The following is an 18,909-nucleotide window of genomic DNA, read 5'->3' as shown; positions in this document are numbered from 1 at the left end:
CTTACCTTCAAGGTAGAGAAGAATTTCTTATGAAAAATAGAAAGCCTTAAGATACCTTAAATATTGTGAAAAAAAGTATAGATATGTGAAAGAGTTAATTTACAAAGATTTAGTATAGAACTTAGAAACTCTAGAAATAAATAAGAGCAAGACAGAACAACTCATTTGACAACTGGTAAAATCAGAATTCAGAGTCCTATATACGGCATAATTTAATGTCTATGAATAGTATGTTATATAGTAAAATGGTAAATAACAGAGACAGACGAAGTAGTACAATACAGAATCACTGTAGATTAAACAAAAAATTACTGAGTATGAGTTTCATGATATATAGTGTTCTTGTTCTCTAATATATTTAAAGTGGAACAGTGATTTTTAAAAGAAGATCTTTGTTCTTGTAGAAACACATTTTTTACACTGTTTTTCTTTTCATACTCTACTCTTTATTTTCTGTTGTATACCTATGTTCTGAGATGTGCTTGAGTAGATCTGCTTTAATACAAATCTTTGATTTTACTCATCAGTGAACCCGCCCCATTCCTGCCCACACTAGGATCCAGTTCACACTTTTATGATGTTTTGGTTCCTCTGAACCTATAGTGAAATAACCTTTATTTGTACTCAATAGAATGGATTTGATTTAGGGGCTAGTTTAGGATGACTAAGTGTCTTTTGTCTCATCTAATTAACTTTTATTGTAGTTTATCTTAAGCCCTGAATGAGATATGAAGAGAATATAATTATTTTTGCTTGGAAGGGATCATATGATTTAGTAGAACAGTTTTCAGAGAAGAAAAGTGACTTTGCCCCCTTTTATTCTGAATCTTAGTTTTCTCCTTAGAGATATTTAATAGTGATAATATTTATGTTTTTCAGAATTTAAACAAACAAGCGTATGATTTGGCTAAGGCTTTACTGAAGAGGACGGCTCAAGCTATTGAACCATATATTACTAATGTAAGTCTTACCTGTATTTGGTTGTTAGAAGGATTAGCTAAAATTTTAAAGACTTTGAGGTGCAAATTTTAGGCAAGTAGTACATATTTTTAAGTTTTGTGTTGTGTATATCATATATTCTTTCTCATTCAAAATTATTTTTGGTTAATATTTTCTAGAAGGTTAGCTCTTATCTTCATTCACTTGCTTCTTTCAAATTGCCTAAGAACTAAAACACCTTAAAATTTAAAAAAAAATACATTTTATTTGAGGTAACATTGGTTTATAACATTGTTTTAGTTTCAGGTGTGCACCATTATGATTTTACACCTGTTCATCACATCATGATCTCCACCATAAGTCTAGTTTCCACCCTTCATTGTATACTTCACCTCTTTTACCCATTTTATAACCACCAGTTTTCTCAGATTTTGTTTTTGTAAATGCTTTGGTTAGTAAGATATACTTTATAATATTTGAAAGAGTTAAATGTAATTCTAAAATATATGGAATATTGTAAAGGCAGAACAGGACACAGTGCAGGTTTTCTGATGCCATGCAGACCGGGTAAAGGAGGAGTCAGAGTCCTCAGTAGTTTTGCAGGTTTTTTATTTGGGGTTCACCAGGCATATGGCAGGCTGGGGTGCTGGCTGGGAGGCTGGCAGGCCTCCCAGCCCCCAGCAAGTCTTCACTCTATCTGGGCTCCCTGGTGATCTCGGCTTCTCTTCGGCTTCTGCTTCTACTGCTGCTACTGGTGCTGCTGCTTCTGGCGTCCCCCCGTGACGCCGCCCTTAAAAAAGCACAGTCTTAGCTCAGCTGAATCCCATCTACCTATGCCCACACCCTGTTCAGGTGCCCGCCATCAGGCATGCATTCAGGACAAGGATCCATCGTCTATCCTGATGGCAGAAGGGCAGAAAAGCCTGACATTTTCTTTACCCTACAGTCCACCCCCTCAGGGTTTTCTGCCATACAGTCTATACATATATATACAATTTTCTAAGCAAACAAACAATGCAGCCATGGCCCACAAAAGCAAATACATCAAATAAATATAACAAAATACAATATAACAAAATACAACAGAACACAAATAAGTCCAGGCAGGGCACCAACCAAGTGCAAAAGACAATTATTGGTACCAGCAGATGAGCCACCAAATCTGCTGCCGAAGGCACTGCTCATATGAGGGAGGGGAATCACTCACGACATCTACTATAACATACTAGGAGCCATCAGGCTTCCTGGCCTTCTCCGGCTGTAGTCTAGGCTACAAGGCACACACAGCATCCACCCCCAGGATGCAGTAGCTCTGGGACTGGCAATTTTATTCTGTTGGGGGTAATCGCCAACCCTCAGGGTTTCTGTCTGCAGTCGCTCCAACACTCGGCCTTCATAGCCATCCATGCGACTCGCAGACCCCTGCACTCAAGCCAACCCACTGCACAATCACATGGGTCGGGGATCCAAACTCTGCATTCGGCTTGGGCTCCACCCCAAGCCACATTCCCCGCCCGTCCCCCAAGGACAGGTTCCTCAGCTCCTCACCCTCACTCAAGAATGAGCAGGGCATCACCCACAGGTGATTTTACGAGACTCACAGTTCTTCAGCATACCCAGGCTGCTTAATAGCCGCTTGGGGCTTCTCAACTTAGCATCAGTACCAGCTTTTGCCTTCTTAGTTGGCTTTTCTCCTCCACCTGGCTGCTGGGCATGCACAGGCTGCTTTTGGCCATCTAGGCCCACTGGCCACCCCCAGATTCTCAAAAAAAAAAAAACAAAAAACAAAAAACATAACCTGCCAAGGTCCTCCGCCTTCTGGCGGGATTGTCAGTTCCTCAGTCCGTCAGTTCAAGTGCATTGGCCTCTCCCTGCTTCAGCAACGGCCTGCTGCCTCGGGGTCATTGGCTGGTCCTTTCCGGTGTCGTTGGCTGGTCCTATACGGTGTCGTTGGCTGGTCCTATCCGGTGTCATTGGCTGGTCCTTTCGGGCATCTCCTTCACGCCAGGTCTCATCCTGTAGCTCGTGGACGTATCCATCTTCTATACCGCCATGGCGCCTCCAGCGTCGTCACAGGCAGTCTTTTACTTCTTAGTCCCTCCAGGTCTTCGGAGGGCTCCAATACCCGTCTACATGGATCTTGCCGACTTACGCCAATTGTAAAGGCCGGACTGGGCACAGTGCAGGTTTTCTGATCCCATGTAGACCGATCATTTTGGAGGAGTCAGAGTCCTCAGTAGTTTTGCAGGTTTTTTATTTGGGGTTCACCAGGCATATGGCAGGCTGGGGTGCTGTCTTCACTCTATCTGGGCTCTCTGGTGATCTCGGCTTCTCTTCGGCTTCTGCTTCGGCTTCTACTGCTGCTACTGGTGCTGCTGCTTCTGGCGTCCCCCCGTGACGCCGCCCTTAAAAGCACAGTCTTAGCTCAGCTGAATCCCATCTACCTATGCCCACACCCTATTCCAGGTGCCCGCCATCAGGCATGCATTCAGGACTAGGATCCATCATCTATCCTGATGGCGGGAGGGCAGAAAAGCCTGACATTTTCTTTACCCTACAAATATATTTCATTATTCAGAGAAATTGCTCATAGTTTTTTGAAATTAAGTTGATATACACAGGTAGAAGATAAGGATTAATATCAATATCTAGAAATTGAAGGCAGTTATGAATGGTAATGATTTGGTTGAAGTTACTTATCTCATTATCCCTGGGACAGATTCCATATATACCCATCTTTTCTGAAAAAGGGGAAGAGTTGTAATGAAATGAGATGTTTCAGTATCATTCCAAATCTACTTATTTATAATTAATCATCTTGTATTTTCAGAAGAAATGTATTTTAACTGATAGATTCACTGGTAGAAGCTTTTTGTAAGTTTTATTTTTTCTTCATAGTTCTGTTGAATTCCACCACTTCTTTTTTTTTTTTAAAGATTTATTTCATTTATGCATACAAGAGCTGAGGTGTAGGCCAGAGGTGCAGGGTGTGAGAGGATTCATTCACCTGAGACAGATTGGGAAGCAGAACAGGTGGATCCACTGAAATACATTGTTGAGGGGAGTAGTGGGCAAGACAGGAGAGGTCTGCTGTGTTGTGTGGGTTAGCTCCCTGGCTGAGGATTGAACTCATGCTTCACTGGCTGCTAATAGACTTAACCCCTGATGCTACCAGGGAGGACCCAGTTACACCACTTTAGATGGCCCCATTCACATGAAATATATGTGAATTTATTTTGTCCTGGGACAAACCTAGAACGCTGTTAATGTTGACCTCTGGAATTGTGTAGTAGTTCTCTCCTTCTGCCTCCTTTCCACTTTTACCCACCTCCAGTGACGTATAGGATATAAATCTGTCTTCTTGCAAAATGTGAGAAAGAAAGCCTTTTATAATTTCTTACATATTTAATTTTCCTAAAGTATAAAATTTAAGTACGTAAAAGTCATCATGAAAAGAAGTACATACTTTTAAAACAGTACATGGATAAATCCCAACTTTTGTTCCTGGTTTATAGCTTTAAATGATTCTAGCCATTTGATGATGTGGAAAAATTGGATTTGTAAATAAATTATTCTGGAATTTACAAAAGCTGGAGAATCAAGTTTTATAATCTAAATAGCTCTAAGATTGGCAGGGAGTTCCTTGTATTGATTTCTTTAAGTTTTGTGAGTCTTGGGTATTGGTGAGAGTAAATTGGCTGGATTGAATGGATTGAGTTATTTTTACATTATTTACTTAATAGTACTTGAAGGATGTAGACCCAGATTTAAATCTGTAAATTATAACTCCTTCCCTTTTCCATTGCTTCAAGTGCCTGTCAATGTCTATCTCCATGGGCCTTTAGCTCCACTAGGTGAGCTCCTCCTGGTGGTCATTTATTTAAATTGATAATGCCAAATCAGATGTTTTTTAGGGGAACACTTAAATTGTTTTGGTGCCTTTTTCTGCCACAGAAATAAGAAAACAGCATTATACATCATGTATCTTCTCTAGGATTTGGGAAAATAATATTTGATTGGCTAATAAAAGAAGTAAAAGTTTAAGATAAAGTAATGGTATTTGTTGGAGCTCAGTAATTAGGTTTATTGTACTATATTCTCTCAACATTTGTACCTATTAGAGAATATTAACAATAACAGTTAAAAGAAAGATAAAGACTAAGGAAATACTTTTAGCTTTTCCAGAAAATTAATATAAAATAATTTCTATGACTTATATCTTATGGTAATTTGCTGTTCTTTTTTGTTCTACAGAAATAGGACTCTCTTCAAACCCCCCCCCCCCCCCCCGGCCCTTGCTTAATCTTGTTTAGCCTCCGGTTTTAAATCTGTTAATTGGGGTTAATAATGCTGGGGTTATGACAGAGAATATGTAAAAACTCTTTTGGAAGTAAAATTGGCCATTTATTTCTAAGGTAGAATTTATTCTAAGGTAGAATTTACCTTACTCATACTACTTGAATAAATCTACATCTGCCTCTTCTATTGTAAGCCCTCCTGAAGGGCATGGATTGTTTTACATTATTGATTTACTAAATATATTTTACATTATTTATTAATTTACTAAATATATATTGGGTATCTATTGTCAATTACTGTGCTAGGCTCTTGTTATACAGTAGAGAAGACTCATTTGGTCATTTCCTTTATGGAGATTATAAGTGTTAAATAAATGTTTTTGATGGATTTGTAAGAAGTTAAAGCAGGATTGATATTTGCTTTTTTAAATTTTCAAATGAGTTTTCCCCAGACTGACAGAAGAAGAGGATGATTTCATTACCAAGGTGGCCAGATGGGAAAGGATTTTTGGTTTTGTTTAGCAAAAAATAGATTTACCAGTTTTAAAAAAGAAAAAATTTGGGAACAGAAACAACAAAGTCACTTTGTTTTCACCCTGAATGAAAATTTAAAGCTCAACATTGTGAAATTCTTTTCCAACAAAATTGATAAGCAAAGACGAAGGACAAGTTAATTTAAAATCAGTGAAGAAAGAATAGCAAAATAGCATTTGTTCTCTTCATGCTAGATAGTTTGTAAAGATTCATAGACCAGAAAAAATACTATGTTTATGAATGGCCCAGAGTTAAAAGGACGCAGAAAAGACACTTTTCTTTGCATATAGAAGGCCTAATTAAGCCAAACTGTGTGTTAACTCTCACAGGGAAAAGAAATCAGCTTATGTGTTATAAAGAATCCTTAACTCTTTCTTTAAGGAGACAGAAGATACTGTTCAGAATATGTGACATATGTTTCAGATTAGTTTTTAATGTATTTTTAGGACACTAAGTAGAACATATGACCTTTATGCCATGTGTCTTACCATTTTTGATAGTAAGATGGTGATCTTAGCATGGAAACTGGCTAGGAAAAAAATTTTGTCAGACATGGATTTTTCCTTGTGTTTCTGTGTGCTTTTGATTGGATTTTAATTGGTGCTGTAAACTTTGTACATATGTAAAATAATCAGAATGTAAAGGAATGTAAAAGAAGTCAAAAAGGATTAGAAAGAGAGTGTTAAAAATATAAACTACATATTTAAAAAATGGAGTTGGCTCTTATAATGAAGGTGCAAGGTTTTGTCTTAGATGCTAGAGTCGCCTATACATGCTAAGGTGAACAAGAGGAGGTTACCCTTGCCTTAAGAAATTTATCATGGATAACTGGATTGAAAAGATGTGGTATATATACACAATGGAATACTACTAAGCAATCAAAAAAGATAATCTCATGCTATTCACAGCAACATGGATGGAGCTGGAAGGGATTATGCTCAGTGAAAAAAGCCTTAAGGAAAAAGAAAAATATTGGGTGGTTTTACTCATAGGAGGAATATAGGGAAACTGCATAAGGGATCAGGGAGGGAAAAAAAAAACCAACAAAATTAACAGGCAGCTATAAATCAGAGACATTCTGCAGGGGAGGGGAAGGTAGAGGGATCAGAACAGGAAGGAAGAGCACAAGAGTCTGTAGTGATAGTGAACAGGTGAATTGGTGGTGGGAATTAATATGGGGACTATGAGAGGAGAAAGCGTACATTGTACAAAAATGAAAAATGATGTAAAATACATATAAATCAATAAATAGATTAAAAATTTTTCTGTATATTAAAAAAAGAAATTTAATAGAGAAATACATGTGTACAAATAAATACTGGGCAAATTATGGTAACTATCATAGTGGAGAATAAAGTGTATTTAGTAGGTAGCATGTCTGTTGATCTTTTAATTGATGAATCAGTACAAATTACCTATCTTTAATTGTGTGCAAGGTGAATTCCATGTTTTATCTTTTTTTCAAACAAAATTATCTATCTATCTATCTATCTATCTATCTATCTATCTATCTATCTATCTATCTATCTATCTATACAAGCACTGAGTACAGTCAGAAGCGCAGGAGGGTGAGAGAATTCACCGAGCCAGAGTGGGGAGCAGAGCAGGCAGAAGGACCGAAGTACACTGCTGAGGGGAGCAGCGGGCGGCAGGAGAAGTCTGTGCGCCATGTGGGACCCTCCTCCCGTGGCCGGGGAGCAGCCGGGGATCGAACCGGCACAACAGAGGCTGCGGGCAGCTTCGCAACCCAGTGCTCAACCGCTGTGCCACCAGGGAGGCCCCCGTTTTATCTTTTTATATAGCCTGTAGTGATTGTTCACCTATTGTTAGAAAATGTTTTGATTGCCAGCTGTGACATATGACTATTTTGAAATAATTTAATTGCATAGTAACTAAGATTTTGGAAAATTCATTTTATCTGTGATGTTTCTACTAATGATAAATTTTCTTTCTCAAAAGTTTTTTAATCAGGTATTGATGCTTGGGAAAACATCTATCAGTGATTTGTCAGAGCATGTCTTTGACTTAATTTTGGAGCTGTACAATATTGATAGTCACTTGCTGCTCTCAGTTTTACCCCAGCTTGAATTTAAATTAAAGGTAATATTCTGAAAATAATGTGATTGTATCAACCAAATTAGAAAATAACATTATTTTTGTCTTTTAAATTCTTATAGTGGTTTTAACTGAATATTACAGATGGGTTATTTTGTTGTTACTCATTTATATGCTTGTGCCTTTCCTGTTTGTTTATTTCCAATGTCTGGCATGATAGTTAGTGGAGTACTAAATGAATGACTACCAGGTTGGTATTTTTCTCTGTATAAATTCTAGGTTGTGACTGCCTTTTGACGTCATAAATGTCCATCAAGCTTTTTGTTTTCAAAACACAGTTTATAGTGGTTCCTGATATCCCCTGATTGGGCCATCAAAGTAGTTTAGGATCTTACCCACAGTTTTTCCTTTGTGCATAATTATCTTATACTTGCATATGCTGAACGTTCCTTGTCTCAAAATTCTCTGGAATTTTTTTGGCAGCGTATTCCTATCATCGTGACATTAAATTATGCCATAAAATTGAGTTTCACTTGTAGATTTGGGAATATACTTTTTTTAAATCATTACCGAAAGATTAAAGCTGGTTATAATTACTAATCTTTGATTGTCAGTGTACATCCCACAAAAGTTTTTAAATAATTTCCATGTTGTATTTCTTGTTTCTGAAAGTTTTGATTTGTCTTTTTCAAAAACAAAAAAATAAACATGTTGTTAGTGTAAATATCCGCCCTCCCTAGCCCCTCTCCCCCCCAAAAAAAAAAAGCTGGTAAATAATCTCATTTTTTCTGGGGTATATATTTGGTATGTTTCTCAAGTGAGCTATTAGGTTGTTAGCCTCTCTTTTTTCATGTAATTAGCAATTTTGATGAGATATAGGCAGTTATTCCTTTATTTGTTGGCCTGATTTTCTCTAATAAAAATGTTGAGTAAATACTTGCTATGTGCATTTTCCCATACACTGTAAGAAATTCAAGAATAAGGACTTGTCATTCCAGTTTTTAGCAAATTTAACATCCAGTATGTGAGGAAGAGGGAAAAATAATCCAGATCTAATAAGAGGCCAGATATTGTGTCATAAAAGATACAAACAGAATATAATTGAAGCAAAGGAAGCAGCAGAAGAATATAGAGGTAGAAAGGTACTGGATGAATTCATGGAGCATGAAGAATTATGCTTAGACAATAGCATAAAATAAATTTAAATTGTCTTTGGCTGAAATTAGGGTCCTCACCTGTGTAGCCTTAATAATTTTTTAGGATTTTTTTTTATTTTTGTTTTTAAATGCTTTAGAGATTGTTGTAATGTGCTACCATATTTGAGAAGTACTTAGTGTTTTTAGAAGAATAATGAAAGAAATAATGGAGATGATAAATAAGTAGGGGTGCACTTAATGTTAGTCTGAGGCACTGGTTTCAAAAATATTGTGTAGTGCCATCCATAGTACCTTGTGTATCAAAGCTTTTTGATATTCCCAACATTCAAGTTTAGTATTGTGGTTGTCTCACTTATATAACCATTATGATATTTGTTGGAGGTACCAAAATCAATAAAATAGAGTTATTGTCCCTACTGAAGAAATTTTTCATGTGGAGTTCATGAAAGGTTTTCTGTGAATTGGATAAAGGAAGTGATAGGAAAGATTTGTATTCTGAATATGTCTATCTTACAGTTTTAAAGTTGTGATTGTGTTTTGTTTTAGAGTAATGATAATGAGGAACGCCTGCAAGTTGTTAAATTACTGGCAAAAATGTTTGGGGCAAAGGATTCAGAATTGGCTTCTCAAAATAAACCACTTTGGCAGTGCTACTTGGGCAGGTAAATGATTTTGGTGACCTGTTTAAAAGTAACATATGTCTGTATTTGATTATATTATTTTAAAACACTATCCATATTTAGGATTTTTTTTGAACTCATGAAAATGAAGGGTTTTTATATTTTGAAATATTTGAATGCTGATAGTGATTTGTCATGTTTATAATTTCCTTTTTTCTTTTCATCTTTTATCTTTGATAATTTTAAAAAAGATGCTTACTAAAAACTGTCTCAGAGTATTATAATGTTTTATTACATAGCAGTGATTAATTACAACAGAAAATACACTATTGTGAGATACAACTCCTCCATAAAAAGTTGTATTTAGTTCCATTACTTGGAAATACTACAAGGATAAGGGCATCCACAGAATAAATAAATACTAGACACTGTATCTTCCTTTTTCTATCCTCAATCATTTTTCACTTTAAAGAAAATGATAATCTGGATTCTCAGTATGCTTTTAGTCACAAATCTCCTGAAATTGGTTTGTAAATTTTTGAGTGTGTTTGTATATTTCTCTTTTCATTAGTTTTTCCTAAAGACACCCCCAACCATGAATATGGCAAAGCCACTTCATGGGCCCTTACTGAAAACTACCTTTATCCTCAGCATGAAGGAGGATTTCACTCCCACCAATTTTTTCTTATAGTAAATATGTAATTGTTATAAATAAATAGGATTTATAAGACTCTTGTTCTGGTTTTTTTTTTTTGGTAGTGAAATATTTACCTTGTTATAATTACACTTTTCATTTAAATTGTAAAACTGTCAATGAATTATTGTCCATGATTTAAAAAGAAAAATTTAATCTTTTTAATTTTTTTTAAAAAACATTTATTTATTTATGCATACAAGATCTGGGGTACAGGCCAGAGATGCGTGCGTGTGTGTGTGCATGCATGCGTGTGTGTGTTCACCAGAGACAGAGTGGGGAACAGAACAGGCAGACTGACTGAAATACACTGCTGAGGGGAGCAGCGGGTGAGTCAGGAGAGGTCTGCTTTGCCATGTGGGTTGCTCCCTGGCCGGTTGGGGATTAAACTTGTGCTGCAGAGGCTGTGGACTGCTTCATAGTACGGTGCTTAACCCCTTGTGCTACCAGGGAGGCCCAAAAAATTTAATCTTTTTTAGTCTTTTTTTTTTCTAGTTTGTTAAATGACATTATAAGCCTTTTTCAATGCTAACACCCCTAAATTTTTTGGTCTGATTTCTTATCTCTCATGTATGTAGCACAGTAATAATAAATATTGGCCCATTGTCACTTTGGGCAGAAGGGTGAAATATTTTACGAGTTTAAACTTTGTGGCTCAATTTAAAGCCCATTTTATTTAAGGTATTAAAAGTATAATATAGCTTTGACTCATAATCTGGATTACCCAAACTTTATTTTTGGAGGAAAAAAAAATCCCAATTGAAATTCTTGTTGCATTTTTTTTTTTTTTTACAGTATGCTATATATTAATACAACATATTGAACTATTATGGCTTAGAGACAACTTAGACAAAATATCCTTCCTGATGGAGTACGCAATGCCATCTATGAATTAGATTTGCTAAAAAAATGAACCTGAATATGATCACATCTCTAGATCTAACTAGCAATTCTCAAGATTTAGGAGGAGAGGGGATCCTGTCACTTGACATCAGAATGATGTAATTAGCAAAATTTCAACTTTAGAAAAACTACACATAAAATAACAAAACAGTTTCTTTATCAAATAATAATAAAAAATGAGATGGAAATACAGGTCCAAAAAGATAATTTTTCCCCCAAGATTTAGTTATTTATAAAGAATAGGGGTACCAGCCAGAGGTGCAGGAGGGTGAGAGAATTCACCAGAGACAGAGTAGGGAGCAGATCAGGCAGACGGACTGAAATACACAGCTGAGGGGAGTAGTGGGTGAGACTGGAGAGGTCTGCCATGCCATGTGGGTTTCTCCCTGGCCGGCTGGGTATCGAACTAGTGCTGCAGAGGCTGTGGACAGCTTCACAGCGCTGCACTCAACCTGCTGCACTACCGGGGAGGCCCTAAAACGACAATTTTAATGTTTAACTGTGTAAAAGTAATTTGGACACTTTTAGAGTCATGTAAAATCATACTGGTTTTAGTGCAAGATGTACCACACATTTGTGAATGCTCTGTATTTAAGAAAGAATAGCTTGAGGAAAAGTTTTTTTTTCAAACACGGTGTGGGATATTATATAATGTCTGTATGAACTCTGCATATGCAGTTACAAAAATAGGTGTATTTGAAAGCATAGTATTTATAGGAAAAACTTTTCATTGTAATTCTTACATTTCAGCCAAACATGTTATTTAAACATTGTCCTTAAAAGTATATAGTTTAGTTATCACAGGAGATTGTGCTAGCTTAATATACAGGTTCTAGAGTGTCATAAATATGTGGAGTATCAAAAATTTTCTTTAAATAATCTGACTCCACTTTGGATTATCCTGTACACATTAATTTTTCTTTTGGCTAGAAAAAAAGTATAGATTGGTTAAATATATGTTTCTGTTACTTTAAAGATTACTCTGAAACTTTATATTTTGTCAGATTCAATGATATCCATGTACCAATCCGCCTGGAATGTGTGAAGTTTGCAAGTCATTGTCTCATGAACCATCCTGATTTAGCAAAGGACTTAACAGGTAACTGTGTAGCCCTAATAGCAAATATTCCTAGATGATCTGTGTGAAAAAATTTGATTTTATATATATAAGAAGCTGCTCCTTACACCCTCTCTCACCTGTCCCACTTTTCAGGTTTTTGTGATAGGTGCAGTTTTTTTGTTTCAGTTCATTATTGTGGGAGGTACACTCTGAAGATGAAATTTTACTTTCTAGTAACTACTTAGAGGAACACCTATAAAGTTGCTATTAGAAAATACTAGTTTTTTAGTTTAAGGACAATTTTTAAAACACTTCAGGCATTTGGATTTGAGTAGGTATTGGCATTGAGTGGATTATAAGAGTTAACATCCTTTAATATTTTGAAAACTTAGGTGAATGTTATTGATTTGTAAACTAACTGCTTAGTGGAGGTGACTGTTCTGAAATCTGTGTAAGCGTGTCAGGCAATTTAGAACTTTGCATTTTTGTAGTAATTAGCATATCTGTCGCTGTTCTGTTTATTTTTTTCAACTATGAAATAGTTCAGAAATACAGAGGAATAACAGCTACCATGTCTTCTTGAGAAAAGCTAACATTTTCTGTATTTAAGAGATTAAAAAAAATAGTTGAAATGCCCCTCACAAATGATTTTCTTTCCTGCTTCTACAGAGGGTAACCACTCAGTTTGTTTTGTATCCTGTTCGTGTGTTTCTGTTTATGTCGTGTGTGTATTTTTCCATAGATCAATAAATGTTTTCGAAATTTATTGATTTTTTTAAACTTGACATAGCTAAACTTATTCCTTGTATCTTATTTTGTGTTTTCTATTTATCATGCTTCTTTGCATCTTTATATTTTTCTATTTTTTTTCTCTTTTGCTTAACTAATTTTTTTTTTCCTTTCATGGCTATGGTTAACATTCTTTTTCATGCTTTCAGAACATAGTTGATTAATGAACTCCAAAGTTAATCAGAATTTCATCTTATTTCTGAGCAAATAAGGACCTTGAAAACTATCTCTGCATACTTCCTTCCCATTTTTCATTGTTTCTTATTATTTAGTTTTTATTCTTTTTAAAAGTTTAATTTGTAATACACTTTTAACTCCCTTTTTTAAGTATTTGTTCATAGTAGTTCTTTTTCAAAAAGATGGTTGTTTTATAAATCTGTATATGCTTGAGAGATACAGGACCACATCCCTCAGATGTATGGTACCACAACACACCCACCACCAGGTGCCCATAGTCCATTGGGCATCCTCTGCAACTTTTTTCTCCACCCTTCATCTCCCACTCTGGTAGCCTCAATTCTACAATCAGATTCCTAGGGTTTGTTAGTGGTTTGGCTTTGCCTGACCCTATGTTTTGTTTTTCTATACCACATATAAGTGAAACCACCTGGTATTTATCTTTTTCTTTCTGACTTATTTGCTATGTATAATTCCCTCCAATTCCATCCATGTTGTTGCAAATGACAAGAGTTTATCTTTTTTTAATAACTGAACAGTTTTCCATTGTGTATATATACTCCATTTTTCTAATCTACTTCTCTTTCGTTGAGAACTTGGGTTGTAAATAGTGCTTCAGTGAACATGGGAGTGTTTATATATATATATATCCCTTCAAATTTGTGTTTTTGCATTCTTTGGGTAGATATCTAGGTTTGGAAATGCTGTATCATATGGTATGTCTATTTTTAATATTTTGGGGAACCTCCATACTGTTTTCACAGAGGTTGGATCAGTCTACTTTCCCATCAGTAGTGTGTGAGGGTTCCTTTTTGTCCACATTCTTGCCAATACTTGTTTTTCTTCTTTTTGATATGGGCCGTTCTCAGAGTTGCTTCTACTACTTTGAAATCTCGACTGTTTGTTGGAGAACCTTTCCTTTTTTGCTTTGTCAGATTTCCCAGAGAAGATTATCTGGAGTTTGAGAGTCTAGCAGCTAATGTCTTTAGGAAAAGATTGATGGGCTTCTGAATTTACATTTTGGGTCTTGTCACATAATCTCCCTTTGTAGTATTATCCATGTCCTCAGCTGTTTTTGGTATCCCCCACTTTAGAGAGGTGACATTTATTATACATTTTTCCATAGAATTATATTTTATGTTTTTCATAGAGTTCATTTCGGACTTGTTTTTTTGTAAAGCAGGGATAGCCTAGATGTGTGGCTGAGTTTTCTGAAAGAAATTTCACCCACTCTTACATCTGTCCCTTCTGTTAAGATTCTGAAATAGTTGTTACCAGTTTCTAGACCTTTTGAAGAATGTATAGTGTATATTGGGTTGGTTCACTAACTTTCCCTGTAGTAGCTTGGAATTTTACTTTCTGGGGTCTCCAAAGTTATATTTGTTGATTTACTTTCCATAGGTTAATTTTTTTCTTTCCTGTGGTCTGTTCTGTCTTCGTGTCCTTCTTATGGATTAGTTCTTGAAGGTATTTAGGTGTGATATGTTTAAAAATAATGTTAGTTATATTATTCATTCTTTTTTTTAAAGATTTATTTATTTATTTATTTTTTTATTTATACAAGCACTGGGTACAGTCAGAAGCGCGGGAGGGCAAGAGAATTCACCAGAGCCAGAGCGGGGAGCAGAGCAGGCAGAAGGACCGAAGTACACTGCTGAGGGGAGCAGCAGGCGGCAGGAGAGGTCTGCACGCCATGTGGGGACCCTCCTCCGGTGGTCGGGGAGCAGCTGGGGATCGAACTGGCAGTGCAGAGGCTGCGGGCAGCTTCGCAACCCAGTGCTCAACTGCTGCGCCACCGGGGAGGCCCACATTATTCATTCTTAAGGAGCTTAAAGAATGCAGTAATGCTTAAAGTATGCAATAATTTTTTGTCTTAAATTTATTATTTTTCTTTTTTTATCATTTACTTTATTTATGCATACAAGAACTAGGGTACAGGCCAGAGGTGTGGGGAGGGTGAGAGGATTCACCAGAGACAGAGTGGGAGCAGAACAGACGAATTTACTGAAATACACCTCTGAAGGGAGCAGTGGGCGAGACAGGAGAGGTCTGCTGTGCCATGTGGGTCAGCTCCCTGTCTGGGAATTGAACTTGTGCTGCAGTGGCTGTGGATAGCTTCACAGTGCTGAGAATTAACCCCTTGAGCCACCAGGGAGGCCTCAAATTTATTATTTTTCTAAAAAACTTTAGTGACATAGTAAAAATGATATCATTTATAATACTTCAATTATAGGTTTCTTATAACACTTGAATTGCTTTCTGTAGTTCAGTATTTTATTTTACAGCTTTCATTTCAGATTTTGAATTTTCTTTTTTATTTAGTGTTTTTCACTTAAGTTAAACCAGACCTCAGTAAATGTGATTTTTGTTTTACAAGTAGCAATGTAGAAAACAAGAGAATTTATATATGACTTAATAGAGCTTTCGTTCTTTGTGGTAGACCTAACATTTTTACTGCTGTAGAAAGTGATAAAACTGTAAGAGTAATAAAGGAATCTTTACTATTGTTTGGAAGAGGCAGCCTTTCTTTTTTATCAGTTTTTATCGGTTCCTATTAGGTCTTCAATTATATTCTTTTAAATTCCTTTAAATTCCTTGGGCTTCATTTCTGAATAGCAGGATGACCTCTCTGTATGTGATTACTGTTATTTGACTTCATATATTGTTGAATTATACAGTATGTACTCTAAGAGGTTGCTTGCACTGAACATGATTTTGAGATTTACCCTGTGTTATTGGCTTATTCTGAATATTTCATTATAATAATACTCCAGTGAATACTCCTTTTTTCTTTTGATGGCTATCTGGGTTTTACATTTGGGCTATTATGATTAAGAATGCTGTGTTCTGGCATTCTTGTTTATATATTGTATTTCGGTGGATTTATGTTTTTGTTTCTGTTTGGAACTACTTAGGAGTGAAATTGCTGGTCACGGTAGACATTTATGATACGACTAGATTCTTCATGTTAGTTGTACCATTTCCACTTGCACAAACATGTTTGAGAGTTAGTTGTTCAGTATCCTTGCCAATATTTTGTGTTGTCATTCTTTTTGACTTTAGTCATTCTCTTAAATCTTGCTTCTTTATTGTGGTTTTAATTTGCATTCTCCTGATAACTAATGACCTTGATCCTCTTTTTATGTGCATATTGATAAAAACCCATCTTTTTCATTGACTTGTTTTTTTTTTTTTGATTTGTTTAATATTTTGGTTGTTGGTTTGTAGTGGTTCTGTGCATATTTCGATCCCTTCTTAAAGTATAAGAGAAGGTATTTTTTTTCCAGTAGTCACAACTTCATAGAAGACTACTGTTGGGGAAATTATAGGTAGATGTTTTGATTTTATTCTAGTGATCTACAATATACTTTTGATGTAATAATTCCACTTAACCTTTTCAGTCCTTAATATTGTTTTGAATGCTTTGCTTTCCCAAAAAGTTTATATAGAATTTTATTTTCTATAGAACATTTATGTTGTTGTGCTAGGTGATTTCCTAGTCTTTGGAGCACATTTTAATTTTTGTAATTGGCTACAAGATAGTTCTGCAAAATTTATGGGTATCAACTACTCTTTATGCAAAATTTTTAACCACTCTTCATGCTTTCAGTTTTAGTCTTCCTCTCTGGTTTTCTCATTGCATGTTGCCTTGAATTCCTAAACATTTTCAGGGTTTTTCTACCCTGGAGATGAACTTTTGTATGTATGTCCCCCTCCCCCCCTTTTTGGATTTCTTCCCTTTCCTTTGTCTTCTGGCATTTATCAGTCATCCATCTGCCAAAAGCAAAAAGAAAAAACTTCTTTTGCTATGATGTCTTGTTACTTCTTTCACAAAACAAAAACATTTTCTGAGGATTTCAGGAGTGAGCTTAGATAATGTGTTATACACACACACTTATTTCTTTTCTTGGCTGTGTTGTGAGATTCAGCCTCTGTGTTCAGCCAAGTTTTGAGAGAGAAACATATTCTGAAGAGTGTTATTAGATGCTTTGTCATGCTAACCATTGAGAATTTCTTCTTTTCCTGTTTTGCCTCCTTCCACACAATTAATACCTGTGAGTTAGTAGTGCTTGTGTATGCCTTGAAGGCATGGGATAATTTACTTGAAGGACATGGGATACATCTTAAAATTGATGGTATGTCACTAATCTTTCTTAGTGGCAGTTAAAATATATATTGCATTTGAAATAAGTACAGTGGAAAAAAATCTTGTATTTATATTGGTGGCAAAATGAATTTGACATATTTAACAGGTTGTTTGAAATCAACACTAAAACTAGCTTTCCTTATTGAATAAGTGAAATAACATTTCTGTTTCTTCAGAAGTTTATTATTATTATTATTATTTTTATTTATACAAGCACTGGGTACAGTCAGAAGTGCGGGAGGGTGAGAGAATTCACCAGAGCCAGAGTGGGGAGCAAAACAGGCAGAAGGACTGAAGTACACTGCTGAGGGTGCAACAGGGTGGTCCCCAGGAAAGGGGGAGGTTCCCTGCCCCTCCCAAGGAGGGTGGAGCTGAGCAGGGAGAGGAGAAGCTGCAGAAGAGACTGAGGAAGGAAGCAGGATGGAGCCAGGAGACCTGGAGGAGGCGCATGGAGCCTAGAGACACGTGAAGAAACTGCGCTTGTCTTTTGGTCGTGGACGGGGTGACACAGATGAGGGTGAAACCCATGGGGAGGTGACAATGGCAGCTTTTATCTTGATGTTGATTTTGCTCTTTTCCTTCCGGGCTTGTCTGGTTGTTTCTGACCCTTTTCTGTGGGTCCCCACTGGAAGATGCTTTAGACTTGTGGCAGGCTTTGGGGCCTTGTTCTGGGCTGATCCCATATGGATGGAGTTTTACCCACGAGGGGACAGGTAACTTTGGGTGCTTCATTTAGAAACTAGACTCTTTGCCTTACCTGTATTTTTTCCTAGTTTTATTAAAGTTCCTTCCCTTTAAAGTCTCATATGTTTTGTGTTGATGCGGCGGATGGCAGAACCCATTTAGAACAAGCAGGTTTGCGGGGTTTTGGGCTGCCCCTCTCCCTGTCCTATAACAAGGGGAGCAGCAGGCAGGGCAGGAGAGGTCTGTGCACCATGTGGGACCCTCAACGGTGGCCGTGGATCAAGCCTGCGCTGCAGAGGCTGCGGGCAGCTTCGCAGCCCAGCGCTCAACCGCTGCGCCACCAGGGAGGCCCACTTCAGAAGTTTTTTAAAGCAACATATGGTCTTTCTCTTTTTAAATGAAATAGTTACTATTAGTAATGAATGCTCAGGGAGGAACTGAGCATCTGGACTGTGGTTTTAAGGATGTTAGCTTTATAATTATTTGTCAAATTGGTAATTTATAGAGAAGTAAATTCATTCACAACCATAAGCACTGTTTGGTGTGCATATGTATGATGATATTAATCCAAATCCTAACAAAGAAATTTTATCATACTATCTCAGCTAAAAAAAGCTGAATAATATTTTGCTTGTTAACTTTATATTCAGTTGTGGTAGTTCTTCCTTAAGCCTAATATATCATTACTGAAGATTGTTAATTACTTGTCAGCTTTCTCAGTGCCAGATCTTAATTCGCATATTTATACTTTAAGATCATTTTTTAACCACTCATAATTGTTAAATGTTTGATTTCTTATATCTTTACTTTTGGCTTTTCTTGGTCAGTTAAGTGGTATTATCTTATGGCTTT

General features: G+C 36.4%; 1 protein-coding gene across 4 annotated transcripts in view; it reads left to right on the top strand.

Moving 5' to 3' along the window:
- The window catches only part of PDS5B (PDS5 cohesin associated factor B), a gene marked incomplete at both ends in the record, with an annotated part of 107,552 nt that overhangs the window by 13,974 nt on the left and 74,669 nt on the right, over window positions 1-18,909 (top strand). For all 4 annotated transcript variants that reach the window (XM_084235485.1, XM_084235486.1, XM_084235484.1 and 1 more), the window contains 4 exons: window positions 880-960; window positions 7,731-7,871; window positions 9,530-9,645; window positions 12,205-12,299. In XM_084235485.1, coding sequence (XP_084091611.1) covers window positions 880-960; window positions 7,731-7,871; window positions 9,530-9,645; window positions 12,205-12,299 — 433 coding nt within the window. The remainder of the gene's footprint in view (window positions 1-879; window positions 961-7,730; window positions 7,872-9,529; window positions 9,646-12,204; window positions 12,300-18,909) is intronic.

This window comes from Talpa europaea (assembly GCF_964194135.1).
Source record: "Talpa europaea genome assembly, chromosome: 6".
Classification (NCBI taxonomy): domain Eukaryota; kingdom Metazoa; phylum Chordata; class Mammalia; order Eulipotyphla; family Talpidae; genus Talpa; species Talpa europaea.
This window is presented reverse-complemented; position numbering and strand designations above follow the sequence as displayed.